At 36.7% G+C, this 16,683-nt stretch overlaps 1 protein-coding gene across 16 annotated transcripts in view; it reads right to left on the reverse strand.

Annotated features, from left to right (window-relative positions):
• The window catches only part of BBX (BBX high mobility group box domain containing), a 280,074-nt gene that overhangs the window by 21,935 nt on the left and 241,456 nt on the right, over positions 1-16,683 (reverse strand). For all 16 annotated transcript variants that reach the window (XM_068546792.1, XM_068546806.1, XM_068546805.1 and 13 more), the window contains 3 exons: positions 12,656-13,664; positions 11,491-11,629; positions 8,174-8,322 (listed from right to left, as the gene is read on the reverse strand). In XM_068546792.1, the coding sequence (XP_068402893.1) occupies positions 8,174-8,322; positions 11,491-11,629; positions 12,656-13,664 (1,297 nt within the window). The remainder of the gene's footprint in view (positions 1-8,173; positions 8,323-11,490; positions 11,630-12,655; positions 13,665-16,683) is intronic.

Raw genomic sequence — 16,683 nt, forward strand, 5'->3', positions numbered from 1 at the left:
GGAGAAGTCTCAGACTGTATCTTAGTTTTTTCACATAAAGAAAAGAGAATTGGGATTTTTCAGTCACCCATCAGAAATGCCAACAACAGCACTGACCTCCAAAAAGCAGGTTGCTTTCTACACTTTGCTAATATTCCTATGTGAAACTGACATTTTCCATAACTTCTGTTTCCTCGTGTGTAAATGGGGATGATAATAGTGCCCAAGTCTCAGGGCTGAAGGGAGAATTTAAAAATTAGAAGCTCTATAAGCTGCTCCTGCTGCATCTACCCACCTGCCAGTGTCTGCATCCACATGCCCTGCCTTCCTGCCAGAGGCAAACTATCTGTGCTCCTATCTAAAGTATACAATAAAATGGTTTTTATATTCACAAATATTTGCAGCCACCATCAATTTTAGAACATTTTTACCACCTCAAAAGTAAATCCCATATTCTTTAGCTATCACCCCTCCCGATATCTGTATTCTCCCTAACCCAGACTGCCCTGGCTAGAACCTCCACTATAATGTTGGATAGAAATGATGAGAGTGAACATCCTTGTCTTTATTCCCTATCTTGGGGGAAAGCAACCAATCTTTCACCATTAAGCATAATGCTAGTTGTGAGGTTTCTTTTTTTTTTTTTGGTGTCTTTTATCAGGTTTAATAAGTTCCCTTTTTTTTCTGAGTTTGCTGGGTGTGAATCATGAAAAGGTGTTGAGTTTTGTCAAATGCTTTTTCTACATTTTCTACATCTATTGAGATGATCCTGTGGATTTTTCTTTGTTGTTGTTTTACTGATATGGTAAATTACATCAACTGATTTTTGGATGTTAAACCAACCCTGCATTCCTGAGGTAAAATACCAATTGGTCACGGTATATAATTCTTCTTATATCAATTCAGTTTGTTAGTATTTTGTTAAGGATTTCTGTGTCCATATCTGTTAGAGATAGTGGTCTGCAATTTTTCTTTTTTGTGATGTGTTTGTCTAATTTTGACATCAGTATAACACTGGCCTCATAGAATGAGTTGGGAAGTGTTCCCTCCTCTTCCAATGTTATGGACAAGCTTACAAAAAACTGGTATTAATTCTTTAAGTGTTTGGAAGAATTCAGTGGTGAAGCCATCTGGGTCTGGTACTTTTTCGATTACTAAATTCAATCTTTATACTAGCTATAGGTCTATTCAGATTGTCTACTTCTTCTTAGGTCGGTTTTGGTAGTTTGTGTCTTTCTGGTAATTGTCTGTTTCATGTAGGTTATCTAACTTACCAGCATATAACTGTTCATAGTATTCCTTTATAATCCTTTCCAGTTTTGTAAGGTCAGTAGTAATGGCCCCTATTTCATTTCTGATTCTAATGATTTGAGTCTTCTTTTTTCCTTGGTCAGTCTAGCTAAACATTTATCAAATTTGTTGTTCTTTTCAAAGAATTAGCTTTTGGTTTTAATGATTTTCTCTATTGTTTTCCTATTCTTTAATTAACTTCATTTCATTAATCTCCTCTCTAATCTTTATTATTTCTTTTTTCTACTTCCTTTAGGTTTAGTTTGTTCTTCTAACAGTGTCTCAAGACAGGTTATGTTATTGATTTGAGATCTTTCTTCTTTCTTAACTTATGCATTTACACCTATAAATTCCCCTCTAAGCAATGCTTTGGCTGTATCCTACAAATTTTAGTATGCTGTGTTTTCATTTTATTCATCTCAAAGTATTTTCATATTTCCCTATTGATTCCTTCTTTGACTTATTGGTTATTTAGAGTGTGTTGTTTAATTTCCACATATTTTTGAGTTTTCTAAATTTTTTCCTGCTGTTCATTTTTAATTTCATTCCACTGTGGTCAGAAAACATAATTTGAATTATTTCAATCCTTTTAAATTTACTGGTTTGTCAAATGTCCCAGCATACTGTGTATTCTGGAGACTGTTCCATGTCCTGAGAAAAATGTATATGATGCTATTGTTGGGTGGAGCGTTCTATATATATGTTAGGTCTAGCTGTTGTATAGTGTTCAAGTCTTCTCCTTCTTTATTGATATTTGGCCTTCTTGTTCTATCAAAACTATTCTTTTTTCCATATCATTGCTCACCTTCTGATACATTATATACTTTTCTTATTGTTTAGGCTTGTTTATTCCTGGTAGTCCCACTAAAATGTAACCTCCTTGGCAGCAGGGTTCTTTGTTTTCATTCACAGATAAATTCTACATGCCTAGAGTGGTGCTTAACACATGACTGATTCTCAACAATACTGTTGCATGCACAAATAAGTAAAACTCTTAAAACACTGATGGCATCAATAAAGAGCTCAAGAAATGACAGTTTTTGCTATTATTACTGATAACATAAAGGTGTACAAGTGTTTTGTGATGACTACACCAAGTCATCCTTCTAAATAACCAACAGCAAATACTTTTGAATTGGGTGGTGGTGATCTGAAATGGAAACAGAAAACACTTCTTATTTGTTTTTTTTGGGGGGGTGGGGGGGGAGTGAGCAAAAAGGGAAAGAAAATAAATTTAACAAATACAAAGAAAATATATCATGTATACAATCTACACTAATATTATAGGTATTCTCTATAGTCCATTTGCAATTACTCATATGTATTTTATACAGTCCAGGAAACTACAGGCCAGTGCACATGAATGACAGATACATGGGTAATCACAGAAAACAGAAGAAGAAGAAAGCAGAAAAACAATTCTGAGACTTCTCAGGACCATAGGATCCTAGTGATTTACCCATAGGAAAATAATTTAATAATAATAAGCTATTGCCTCACAGGGAGAATGATTTCTGTGTTCATCACTGTGTATGAGAACAATGGGATAAGGAAGTGGTTCACAGAAGCAAACTGATTTGATGTATGGAATGGGTTAAGAAAGAAGAATAGAATACATATTTTCAGACCAAACCATACTCAGACAAATCTAAAAAGTATAATTTAAAGACAAAACTAAATATAGAGCTTGCCAATTTTAACATAAAAAAAGAACATCCAGGGTGGTTTAGTACACAGAAGAGCTCCTGTAAACTTATATTTTTAAACCTCCTTGCTGCTAGCCATCCCCAAACTATAACTATAAAACAAATCTAAGCAAATGACAAGTTCAGATAAAAAAGAAAGTGACAAACTTGAAGGAGTAATAGATAAGATATGATGGTATTCACTGAAAAGCAGTAATTTTAGAGTCAAGAAGTGAACAATTTGATTCCTGCCCACCAGGATGGTACATATGTTTGATATTTTGTTCAAGGAAAATAAAGTCAAAGTTTGTAATAAATAGCACATATACTACTATTTTTTCCTTAGTTAATTATTCTATTAACACAGAAATGTCCATGGAGGGAAAAGAAGGTAGGAAGTCAAAAGCAGAGAAAAGAGTTTTAGAAGGAATCATTCAGAAAGCAAAGAACTGGCAACTGTCTTTCACTAAAGCCACCATCTCACGTTTCCATGCCATCTCATCTCCTCATCTTCCTACCAAATTTCTTGACTGTTTGTATCAGCTTCCACTTCCTTATGACAAAATCACCTGTTGCTGGCATATAAACTGGCTTAGGACTCCACTTACATTTTTGGGCTGGATGACCTGTGTTTTGAAGGTATCAATCTCTTTTGCACCCCAACTTCACAGCTGGGTAGAAAATAGCAGAGACAAACCACAATCTGAGAGGGTAAGAGGGGTGCCATAGAGACATTAACAATAACTTTTCCAAAACATTAATGTTGTTCATGGTTTGCTGAAAAATGGACATGTTTTGGCTGAGAAGTGTAGTGACATAGGAGCCATTTCAGTATTAGCATGGTATGAAAACTTTTCAAGGTCAGCAAGTAAGGTGAGTTAAGTGAACCTTGCTCTGGAGAACTATTATAGGAAACAAGTGTTCGGCATAACTAGAATGGTGGTGGCTTAATGCCCAGTTTCTATAGTTTCATGTTTTTAAGCTATAAAAAGGGAAGAAGGTTTATTCTAAGACTAGGCTGTCATTTCTGTAATGAACACATAAGTAATGAATGACCAGTGAAACAACAAATTCCTTTGCAATAATTTATAGCAGAGCTTCCCTGGTGGCGCAGTGGTTAAGAATCTGCCTGTCAACGCAGAGGACACGGGTTTGAGCCCTGGTCCGGGAAGATTCCACATGCCGGGGAGCAACTAAGCCCGTGCACCACAACTACTGAGCCTGTGCTCTAGAGCCCATGCTCCGCAACAAGAGAAGCCACCGCAATGAGAAGCCCGTGCACCGCAACGAAGAGTAGCCCCTGTTCACTGCAACTAGAGAAAGCCCACGAGCAGCAACAAAGACCCAACGCAGTCAAAAATAAATAAATAAAATAAATTTATTTAAAAAAATAATTTATACCAAAGTGCTCCCAGCTGCTGGGCATATGAATCTGTGGACTGGAGTAAGTTCAAGTAAACCAGCCACAATCAAGTTAGGATTCACTGAGGGGAAGGGGCCACCTTAGTGCGCTAGACATACATGCCTTGTTTAAAAAAAAACCTCAGGATTATACTAGGTATACCTTTTATACATGCAAATATGCCGTCACCATGTTCAAGAAAATGTCTGGTGGCAGTGAAGACTCAAACAGTTACAGGGCGAAAAACAGAGTTCTGCCCAACCTGGAAGCTATCACTTCCTGATAGGAAAGGATGGCCTGGCTTTCATCACATTTCAGCTCTTAAGCACAGAAAGTATCCTCAGGTTGGCTCAATCCCAAACAGGGGTTTCTGTCCTCAATCTTTAATTTTGTAAACCTGCTTCTTTTATTCCACTGTGATTTTTAAAAATCTCAAATCCTTAACCATTCGAAATTTCAATCTTGCAGTGTAAGTGTGAATTGGAAAAAAAATGAGAAAGACCAAGAGTATGTTTGCTAATGGGCTAAAAAACACTGTGAAAAGATAAAGAGATAAGGGAGGAGAAATTAAGTCAAGGGTCAAGCTCAGGCATAATTTAAACACTCTAAATTGAACTCAATTAACTTTTTCTCTATGACCCTACTTTGCTTGAAAATTACTATTTTACAGAGCACTCCGACTTCTGAAACTTTTGTAAAAAGTGCTTCATACATTAAGAGTAAATAAACACTTAAAATAATGTGTCAAAACAAACCTCTTAAGAAGTTACAATTAAATTTAGATTTATAATTCAAAGCTTTCATTTGAATATATATAAGTAACTGTGGGAGAGAAACCAGAAAACACTATAGGAATGGGCTGCTTCAGCTGACCTGCACTGTGAGTTAGATGGATTATAATTTTCTGGATAATTTGTTCTTAGAAGCAAAGGGAAATTCTATTCCTAAATCATCTATATACTAAGCCTACTATAATGTAGTCTGAGCCTCGTTGGAGGAAGATGACAATTATTTTCATCCCTTTTTATTGTAAAGTTTGACAAGACCTATTACATAGACATAAGGGACAGGGCAGAGATAGTGGAGGGGACGATGGAAAAGGGGAAGACTACTTAGAAATAAAGATATAAATAAGAAGACCACTGGAAAAACAGAATTGTAAGCCCAAGCAGGTGCTATGATTTTGAGATATGTAACTATATAAATGCATACATAATCATTTTCCTCTAGAAATTACACTTCATAAAAATTCTATACATATAACCTGGAGGAGCTAAAAAAGTACCTAGTATAAGGCAGGGAAAAAATGTAACAAGTGTTGAATAACAAATATAAGAGAAAATAAAATACAGACAAATGGCAAACTGTTGGAGAAAAAATGTGGTTTCCTATGAACACTTGCTCCTTTACTAAAGAACTAATGATCTCACTCACAATGTTTGCTTTGAACGATTCATTATGTAAAGATGCAAAGGGTCTAGACTAACAAAACAATCTCCTCTATCCTCTAAAGATCAGGCAATTACAGCACAGCTGGTATGATCATTTCATTAATAACTTGTAGGATAGTACACTGGCGCTGCTAATGCCAAATTACAATCAGTCACAAATACTATTTCTTTAGTTTGCTAAATACAGAATATATTATTTAATTTCTGCTTTATTTTAATAGCATTTTGCTCCACAAGTCGGAATGCAGAGCAAAATCTAAAGCCTTGACAGACCTCCTACCTATGTAATTACTGATATACTGTATAAGAACCAGGGACTTTGTGGCTTGAGAGCCATAATGGAAGAGTTAAGGTGATACTGTATAAAGTATAATCCAAAACTCCAAAAGGCTATTTCATAGCAAAACAAATACTGTTAATCTCAGCTGGGAGAGGAAAAACATATAACAGACAACCAAGACCCAAGAGAAGGTCTCATGAAAATACATCCTAACTTCAGGGTTTTATAGCTTTACAAAGATAAATCTATTGTTACTGTCCTTGAAAGATAATTCGGCCAACTTCAGAGCTCTAAAATGAATGTCTCCCAACTGCAAGGAGCAGAGAAAGAGAATACATCCTGCACAGCAATCAGTTAAGTTCCATTTTATTAGCTTGTCAGGTATTTATCAGCAACTTTAAATCCAAGAATTATGGGGCTGACGATACCTGGCATCTTTGGGCTCATGGACTACTTTACCTATTCCTAAATATCTCTAGGGCACAAGGACTGTCATTTCATTTGGCAATCTATTACAGTGCTCAGCTACCTACCTTTCAACAAGCTGCTTTATTTCTTTCCTACCTATCTTGGGAGATCTCAGAACAACCCTACTTTATTTTCCCAGATGAGCAAACTTGGTGATGCAACGTTTCTTTTTTAGTTCTTTATTCACTAGACTTGTTTTTATTAACCACAGCGGAAAACCAAGCTAATTCTAAAATCACTTTTACATTCTTCCCTGCCTTTAATCATGAAGGGAGAATTTTTTTCAACCTTTCAGAGCCATCCTGAGATACAGGTCTCCTCAGTTGTTTCAATTCCAGTGTACAATGGGGGTTTTAGGTCTTGAGGGAAAAAGGTTTAGGTTTCTTCAGACATAATTTTTCCTAGATATATACCTTATATCCCCAAATCCATGAAATTATATATCCTCATTAACATTTATCTTTGATCATTATCCATGATTGCTAGATTTTGGCAAGATTTATGTAAAGATATATGTCATCATCTATCCATCTATCCAACTAAAATACACACACACAAAAGAATTCATCTGATTTGCCATAAAGCAAGCAACAGGTAGCCTCTTTTACAGGGTAATTATGAGAAATCTACCAAATCCTGCTCAGAATTCGATCCTGGAAACAACAAAACCTTGGCCACACTAGTTCTTCATCTCTCCATTCACTACCCTTATAGGAGAGCTACCAAATGAAGTCTTTCACATCTGTATGGAAAACTAGAGGTGTATTTGCCCATCAACCTTTAGACCTAAAGTAAAATCAGAAGACGAGTTTCTCACTGGGAGCAATACTGTCGTTTAGGGTAGGACAATTCTTCATTGTGCTTGAATGTCCTGAGTGGGTTCAGATGTTTAGAACCCCAGCCCCTGCCCCACAAACGTAACGGTGGTCCCAGGTGTTGAGACCACTGAAAAGGCACCCCCCACTCTTTAAAACCCCTCTAGGAACTATAGTGCTGCCCCTAATGAGTGCTGAGATCCACCCAAGTCACACTGATAATTTAAAAAGCTTCCTTGATATACACAGAGTAGAATCTGATATTCTTGAAAACACAGCATTTTTCTAAATTTAACGAAACCAGTAAAAATTATATTGCCGGAGTATTACAGGGAGTTTTATTTTCATTTGATTCACACTGCCAGTAAAGAATAGAGTCTCCCTATTAGGTGAGTGGAAGGATTTCACTGCCCCAGAGTCCAACCTGTTGCAGACAGACAGGGAACAGAAGACTTAGGCTCAGCCAGCAGTTTCTGCTCAAGAGAAGCTCAACATTCCCCATCTGAATTCTGGAGAGCAGGAGGTCGAAGACCATGTATAACACTTTCAAAAGAGCTACACACTTATGGGCAAATGTATAGGCTGAGATGCCAAAGGACAAAGGCTGAAGAGACTTAGGAAGGAGAGAAGAGAGAGAGAGAAGTAAGGCAGGAACCAAGATAATCTTGGAAAGCAACCTGAAATTCCAAGTCGCTGCTTCAACTGTAAACCCAATTACATTATCTAAAGGGAGCTGCAGACGCTGAGAAGAGGTTTCAGTTAGATTCTGACCACACTGCAGGAAAGTACAGCACACATCTAACCTTTGCTGGTTTTAGTCGGTTCTGAGGACATATTTCCAGTCTTCTTCTTTTTTCTTGGGACAGGTACACATTTCCGGTCAAATGTAACAGGACTATACTGAGGGAGGCTGTTGAATTTCTTTTCAAATTCTTCATCCAGCTTTGCTGAGCTAATAAAAGAGGGGAGGGGATAGAATCAATCAGCACATGATGTAAATATTTAAACAGAAAATGATCTAAGATATATTTTAAGATATTCCATTTGAAAATGGGGTCCCTAAGGATTAGGGCATTATTAATAAATTCTGTGCAAGGACAAAAAACATCTTTCCAGAAATGCTTGAGATTTACCAACACAATTTTCTTCATAAACTCACACAACAGGTTGTTACCTTAGAAAAGTAGAAACATTATATAAAAATAGCAGAATATTTTTAAAGTGGAGAATTTGCTGTTCTTTCCATTGGCATGGGAATTTTTCATTAAGTTCAATACAAAGCATATTCCATCCAGACAAGTTTCTCATTCTAAAGATTCTCGTGTGTGTGTGTGTGTGTGTGTGTGTGTGTGCGCAAGTTTATTGATAGTATGGTATATTGGTAATTTTGTAAGCTTAATTTATAAAAATTATTGACTAGTACGTGATTAAAATATACACACACAAAGAAAATGCAAACAAATATTCTGAATATTAGAAAAGAATTCTGGGCAGTTGACCAGGATGAGGACAAGATACTCAATGAGAAAAGTAATGCCAGTTTTCAAAGAACACAACTGGCAGAGAGGCAACATTGCTTTAACGCAAACCACAAATGACTTCATAAATGCCACCAGCAAGCCACCAGCAAAGTTGGGAAATCCTTGGGCTGCTTTTGACTGTCTCTAAGTCCCCCTCACAGCAATGGCAGTATGCCTGCTGGATCCTAGGCTAGCTGCTGGCTTTCATTTATAGTGAGACTTATTAGCTAAGATGCAACCCAAACAGATGGGAGAAGCTGCAGGAGAACTGCTGTGCTTGGTAGATGGAAAATGGAAAGCGTACTGAGAAGAGAGCAGCTTTGAGTACCAACTTAACAAGAAGTTAACGTGTTAGGCTGCTATCTGAGGGATGTCCTTGAGGTGTGTCCACTTAAGACTATTCTCAGTTTTGGAGAAATGTACAGGAATTGGGAGCAGAGATAAGACAGTCAGATGACCATCAGAATGGCCAACTGAAAAAGGCCACTATTAAGTTCTAACAAAGCAGTGAAGGGTGGTGGGTGGGAGTGATGTTCCTCCCTTAATAAAACTGCCTTTTCTCATTTCAGTTAATAAATATTTATACTAATGGAAAATCAGATACTATCTGATACTAATCAGATGCTGTCAGAAAGCTATGTGTAAGTCGTAAATTTTTCAGATACTCTGGATAACCAAAAGAAAAATACGAAAATGCAAGCTGTAACTCCTTAGGTCCCTTCTTTTTTCAACTAGAATAATTACCTATGTTTTTCGTGGAGAAGTCTATAAAAGTAGAGCTGCCAAGACTGAGTGAATTTTCCTTGGCTATAGTTAACTAAACAGGTAGCACATTTTCTGCGATAAAAAGATTTAAAATGCTCATTTAGAAATCTCAGAGAAGACTGACAGGATCTGGCATTTTTCACTGCTCATGAACTATGTTGGCATGTTCCAAACAAAGCAAACCCAGATAGTCTGATTCTGATAAGCCAATATTTAAAGAAGGGAGAGGAGGAAAGATCAGAGTTTTATCACTGATTTAGCCTGTAGAAAACCACACTCCCAATTAAATACATGTGGCTTCCTTAGAAATGATTAAAACAAACGAAAACACCCCACACTCCAATCTCTTTTCAGGAGCAGATTTTCAAAAGATTGTTTCACTTTTCTTGTTCCTCAAAGAAGACTGGTAAAAATATCTCTCTCATAGCTTCAGCAGTTTCGAATGGAAGCACCAGAGAACTTTCTGCTGGGGAGCCTTCATGCCTGCTTAAGTCCCCTGGCCTTCATACTGTTTGCAACAAGACCTGCTTATTTCTCAGTATGTAGACCCACAGGGCACTGGTAGTTCCAGGAGATATAGAGCACTGGTCCTGATGCTCGATTGTCACTTTTTAAGAAAATCGTGCAAATACTTTTGTATTTGACAATGACAATGTGAGGATTTTCATGTCATTCTTTAAGCATAATGTCAGCAAAACTAATTAGAACTACTTTGGACTTTTAAAAAAATTAGAAACAAAATATATAAAATTATAAATATGTCATCTCGATATAAATAATATTGAGGAATCATCATCACAAGAAATAATTTCCACCCTCCCACTGTATGATGAGGGCCTTAACATTAACCAGACCTTAAAGCACCGTAATGTCCAGTTGAAAAAGGACACTATCCCACAAAGAGAAATGCAAATATTTATGGATAAACCAAATATAATACTCCCAAATGCATAAAATTTGCATGCCTCTAACATACTTATGAAAAAATATGGAAAATATATTAAAATGTACTTATTTCTAGTCAATGTATTCTTTTCAAATTGGGCTAATGAGAAATCTCAAAGGATTTTTAAAGCAGTACAACTGAATATACAGATGATTTCTTCACCAGTATAAAGTACTGAATCTCCTAACTAACAAAATGCTTTCTGTTAAGATTGGTATTAGGAGTCTGTTTTATATAATAAAAAATGAAATAATTCTTAATGATTTTATCTTGACGTATGCTCCTTCTTGATACTGCATTTTAATACATAATTAATTGCTGAATATTCTCTGTATCAAGAGAATACTTAATCTAATATTTTAATCTCAGAGCATTAGAACATGGTTTACACAAAACAAAGTCAGAGGTAGAAACATAATTTTATCTACATTTTCAGCTGTCATTATTTTATAAACATGTACATAACCTTCAGAAATATTAAATGAAGTACATACAGTATGTAAAATTAGCAAAGTATAAACATACTTATATAATATCCATCATAAACTTCAGATGAGAAATGCATCCTGGAGATGCATTGTAAATGTGAAAACATATACAATGTAACGCCACTAATACAAGGTGGATCTCCATTCAAACACAGGCCTAAGTCTAAAATCTACACATTTTGTACTATACTTAAAACATGAATGACACTATCACTCACAACCATGCTAACAGCAGGAATCATGCGATACACTTGATTTGTATTCCTTCATGTGCTTACTAAGACGGCAGGAAGCGCTGACTGGATACTCAAAGAACAAGCAGTTGGTGATTTGTTTACCTTGAAAATACCACCACATTTGGGGTCTGTGCTGTGTGTCTGACTGTGCTCACAGACACTTACCCAAGGAGAGAGTCTTCCTTTGGCTTTGTCTTCTTGAACTTCTTGCTTCCACTGGTCCCACTCTGGTTAAATGTCCAGCTTTCTTCATTCCAACACCCTTCGTGATCAGAGGAGTTTCCTTTTCCTGAGCTTCGTTTCCCTAAGGAAATTCAAAAGAAAGAGTGTGCTTGGTATATTGGGATGGAAGGGAAATCATCTTAGTTGCTTCACAAGTGACCTCTTGACTCTTTAGGTATCATTTGCATGATACCATTTGTAACTATTTCAGATTCCTCAGAGTGATTCCTGATGGACCACCTTTAATAACAGAACATGCAAAAACGTAACTTACAGACTCTGAGATCCACAGTCTCATCATAACAGGTGCTACATGACTCATGAGACAGACTAACTATCAATACTACTAGCTTTTCCATTAGATAATCAGCCTGAGGTGTGGGAGCCCTTTTCTGGTATGCACTATTAATTCTAATTTCCCCAAGACTTACTGGAATGACATCCCTGGAGAACTATGTACTCTCAAGGATCTTCATTCAGGACTTGTTAGACCTATTTTCACACATCTCTATAGTTGGAATTTAGCTTGGCAACAGGTAGTCCCCTAGCCAGATACTATTATTTTAAAATAGATGAATTTATATGAAACACTATGGAATAAAGGTATATATATTAACTGGTTTCTGGATACTGCTATGTTTTAAAGAGCTCTTCACTTCAACTACAATTTTGATTACCTAGTGGGGAGGGTTAGATAAGTTATTTGCTTCTAGAGTCTACAGGTCAAGATTCTGCCAAACATATCTGCTTGTTTCAGAAAATTATTTCCATCAATTTTAAAAACCAGACATAAGAGCTCTACTCATGCAATACTGATCCTTCAAAACAAAAAGCCAGCCAACACCAGTAAAAAAAAAAGGTTGGAGTAACGTTGAACACTTATATTCTGAGAACTATGTGCAAAGTGAGTAGAAACTCTCCTTAATGGTGCTAAAAACATATAGGTAAAATGACAAATGTATATAATCTATAAACCGTAAAGAATTGTACAAATGTAAAATATTATTTTGATGCTATACTGTTCTTTATTGTGGTTCTTTTCAATAGGTCTAAAGGAGAAATTCTGCTAGGTTTCCATGTTCTTTTCAGATTTAGAGAAGTCACTCACCTCTGTCAACATTAGCTCGCAGAGAGGTGAGCATACCCTCGGACACCAGGGTTTTATAAAGAGCACCTTTGCAAGACCTCTCGGATTTCCGGGAGCCACAAGTCTCTATTTTTCTGTGACAGTCACTGTCCTCAGGCTTGGCCTGTCCCGATAGGCTGGGTGGTAATGCATCCTCCATAGGGGTCAATGGTTCTGCTTTTATACCCTCTGGCACCTCACCAGAAATGTTCTTGCTGGCAGAAATACTGATAAAATCTTGAGGTCTTGACTCTTTGGTGGTGTCTGAGGATTTCTCCTTTGACATCTTCTTCTCTCTTGATTTCACTTTCTTCTTTGGTGGCTTGGCATCCAAAATGCTTCCCTTGCCACTTGAAGATGTGCGGACCTTCTTGCGAGGGGTTTCTCCAAGCTTCTCGATGCCCCAGTCTCCCTTTGCAACAGCTTCAATGGTGTACATGACACTCTCGATATCAGATTCTGAGGACTGCCTCTTTTTGCAAGTCTTCTTGGGTGTGGATTTATCATTTCCATGTCGATCCATTTTGTTTTTCTTCTTTTTCTTTTTTAGCTTTTCTGGTTTGCTTAATGCTGTGGGATCCTCAATGATCATAATTCCATGAGGATGGCACATGTGATCCTTTCTGCTGGGAACATCGCTTATTATTATCTTGCTACTGGCAGAGTAAGAAAAATCAGGGAAGTGACTACATTTTTGATCTTCCTCTAATTCTTCCTTTTTAATTTCTTTGGGAGCTTCCATTTTTATACCCATTATATCATCCATTCGCAGCTCCTCAAAATTTCTTAATTCCTTAGAATCTCTTACATTTTCCTTAGCTGATTTTTCAAATTCTGCTTCTTTGTGTAACCTGGCTTCATCTATTTTCTCCATTTTTATTTCTCTTTCTTCCTTTCCCTTCTCCAATTCTTTAATTCTTCCGCCATCTGATTCTTTTGCTTTTATTAGCTTTGATTCTTCCATTTTCACCCCCTCTGATGCCAGGCACATCTAAACAGTTAAACATGAGAGAACAACCAAAATACATTATTCTATACTTGAAACTAGCTTAAACTGTCTAATTACATCCTTTTAAAAAATAATCAAAACAAACTTCAAACTTTACAAGTCCACTTCTGCCAAACTAACTTAACTTATTCAAATTAATAAAAGGCTTTGTAATATATTCATTCAACTCCAGAGGAGCATATACTCAAATTCTCACTTTCCAGCTTCTCAAGAAGCTTTCCTCTGCAAACAAGATTTGGTAAAAGAAGGATGGGATCTAGAGTTGAAAGACCTGAGTTTGAGTCTTAATTTTGCTACTTGCTAACTCTGCACCTAGAATGAGTCATTTCAGTCCTCATTCCTCTGTTGTCTTTGTAAAATAAAAATGATGATAATAGTTGTCTCAGAGGATCCTGTGAGGTCTAAGTGAGATGATGCACATATGGCAGTACTTAGTGAATCATCCCAAAACTCTATTCAGAGATTTACCTTTTCTTTTTTCTTGGGGAAATGAGAGAAATAGCAACAATTTCTATCTACCTGATTAAAATTAGAAATGATAAGATGATTCATTAAAGAACTACAGAAGGTTTTGGTTAATGAACAAAACATTATAGGTCCACAAATGCCAACAGATAACCTGAAAGATCACAAAAGCTCTGAAAAATAAGTGGGGGGGTGGTGGTTTTTTTTTAAAACCCATTTGATGGCAAACTTGATCTGATCCAAACTTACCTGGCTGCAAATTCTGACCAGAACTATTATTTGACTTAATGTGACTATTCATGTTTTTGCTATTAAATCTCCCATGAATTTGAATATATATTAGGGGAATTAGTGGCATACTGTAAGATACACACACTGTATCATTTTCCCTAAAATCTGAAAAACTTTGAGCACCAAAACACATCTGGGAGCAATTCGGTTTAAGTTTTTAAACTCCCCAAATTTCACATATAGGACATTAAAGGAGAAACTCGCCATCTTCCTCTCCAGCAACTATGTACCTTGAAACTGCAATCTAAAAGCTACTTTCTAAAAGAGGAAATTACAGCTCATTGTAAAATTCATTTTCAATACCTGGCTTTTCATTCATAAACACTCCCCGTAAGGCTCCCGGGTGCTAGGCTCAGTGGGGGACACTAAAGGTGCAAAGATCAATAAGGTCTGTCCCATGATTCCTGACAGCTTCCACCCCAGCCCCCCAGCCCCTCGGAGGGATTCATCACGAGTCACTACAAGGCTGATGGAGCCAACGGCAGCACAGGAATTCTTAACCATTACTCATTTTATCTACTCTGCACTGTCAATCTAGAGGAAAAAAGACTATTAGGGCTTGCTGAACCCCTCAAATCAAGTACATGAGTAGGAAACTGATCTGTTTTAAAAGAAAAATCACCATTTTATGGAATGGCAAGTTGTCAGAGATTGTTAACAGATATAAAATTCATTTTTTAAATGGATAATACATTGAATTAAACATCAGATACTATTTTACCTCATTTTTTCCCTTAGTACTTTCAGTACATCTCAAATCCTTCCGTGAGAATTATGTTATGATTAGTAAGTCTCGGAAGAAGCTGGAGAAGGGGCGCGAGGAGGCAGACAGTGCAAGGTTTTTTTTAAAAAATGAACATGAGACGAGTACCCAGCCCTTCAGGATCATTCACAGGGAAGATGTGTAATATCATGAATTCACAACAGAGCTGTCTTTTTCAGGAAAACTTTTAGACCTCAGCAAGCAGTTATGAAGGCTGAGAACTTCCCTTTATTAAACCTAACCAGAAAAAAGATCAAAGCAAAATGTTAAATTAATTCTGAAACACTGGGATACATTTCATCTTCCCTGCATGCTTTATTCTCAGGGGAGATTTGCTGTTTTTGTATCAATTTTGGAATAATTTTTATTTTCCTTTCTCAATTATCCTAGTCCTTCATGAATCTAACTATCCCAGGTGGGGAGAGAGACTATGCTAGAAGAAGGCTAGAAAGGCATCCTCAAGGTAAATTTTATAGTTTTCAACCACTATCGCTCTGGTGGCCTTTAATAAGTCACTTCAGGGACCTTTGCCACACAGGCACTGATTTTGCCAACGGTTTGCATTTGCACAGGTTCATCTTAGCAAACCCAATAACACTTTGCAAACTCTATACTCAGCTTCAATATATTTCAAAACAATTCTCCTCATCACCCCTGATAGGATTCTACAGCCAGGAATGAAATGGAACAAATGCAGACATTCACTCTGGGGACATATTCTGGGAAACAGCATAATATTTCTTGGGAAGGTAATTACCTCGAGCACTAGTCATGCTTTACTTCCTTGTTTCAGGCTCTTAAAGTTTTTTCATAAATAGAGCATGTTAATTCTAAATTATAAGAAAAACAATTACATGGCTGGAAGTTAAACTATAAAAATAAAACAAATAATTACAAATCACAAATCTCACTAACCAAACCCCCAAACAAACACAAATCAAACTCTCAGAGTTGGGTGTCACTCTAGACTTACCTAATTATCTAATGTTATCTAATTTAACATTCTTCCTAATGTAGAAATTCATTACATACAATTCATTCATTACATTACAGAAATTCATATTATAAAATTCCTGAGAGTTATCCAACTTTTTGCACAAAGACAGTGACCATATTAGAGGGCAATGCTGTTTGAAATTTTTAAAATATTGAGCAAAAATCTATAAATCCTATCAGTCCTGGTTGTTTCCTGAAGCCACTTAAATTAATCCACTCCTTCTCTCATGTGACAGACTTTTAAATCCTAGAAGATAGACTTTATGTTCCCGTGAGTCTCTTCCCCTGGAATAACTGCTCATTATATGTAAAGGCTTCCCAACCTTTCAAAAGTTGGGTCCCTCTTATCCAGATGCAGTATGGTTGCCCTGAAGTGAGAATGGACTTTATTGAAATAAGCTGGGTTTCTGTGCAAGCACCATGCTTGCTTGCCTAAGGCCACACAGTGAGCTAGGCAGGTAGCTTATACCTGAACCCATATGAGGA

Source organism: Eschrichtius robustus, chromosome 6, assembly GCF_028021215.1.
Source record: "Eschrichtius robustus isolate mEscRob2 chromosome 6, mEscRob2.pri, whole genome shotgun sequence".
Classification (NCBI taxonomy): Eukaryota; Metazoa; Chordata; class Mammalia; order Artiodactyla; family Eschrichtiidae; genus Eschrichtius; species Eschrichtius robustus.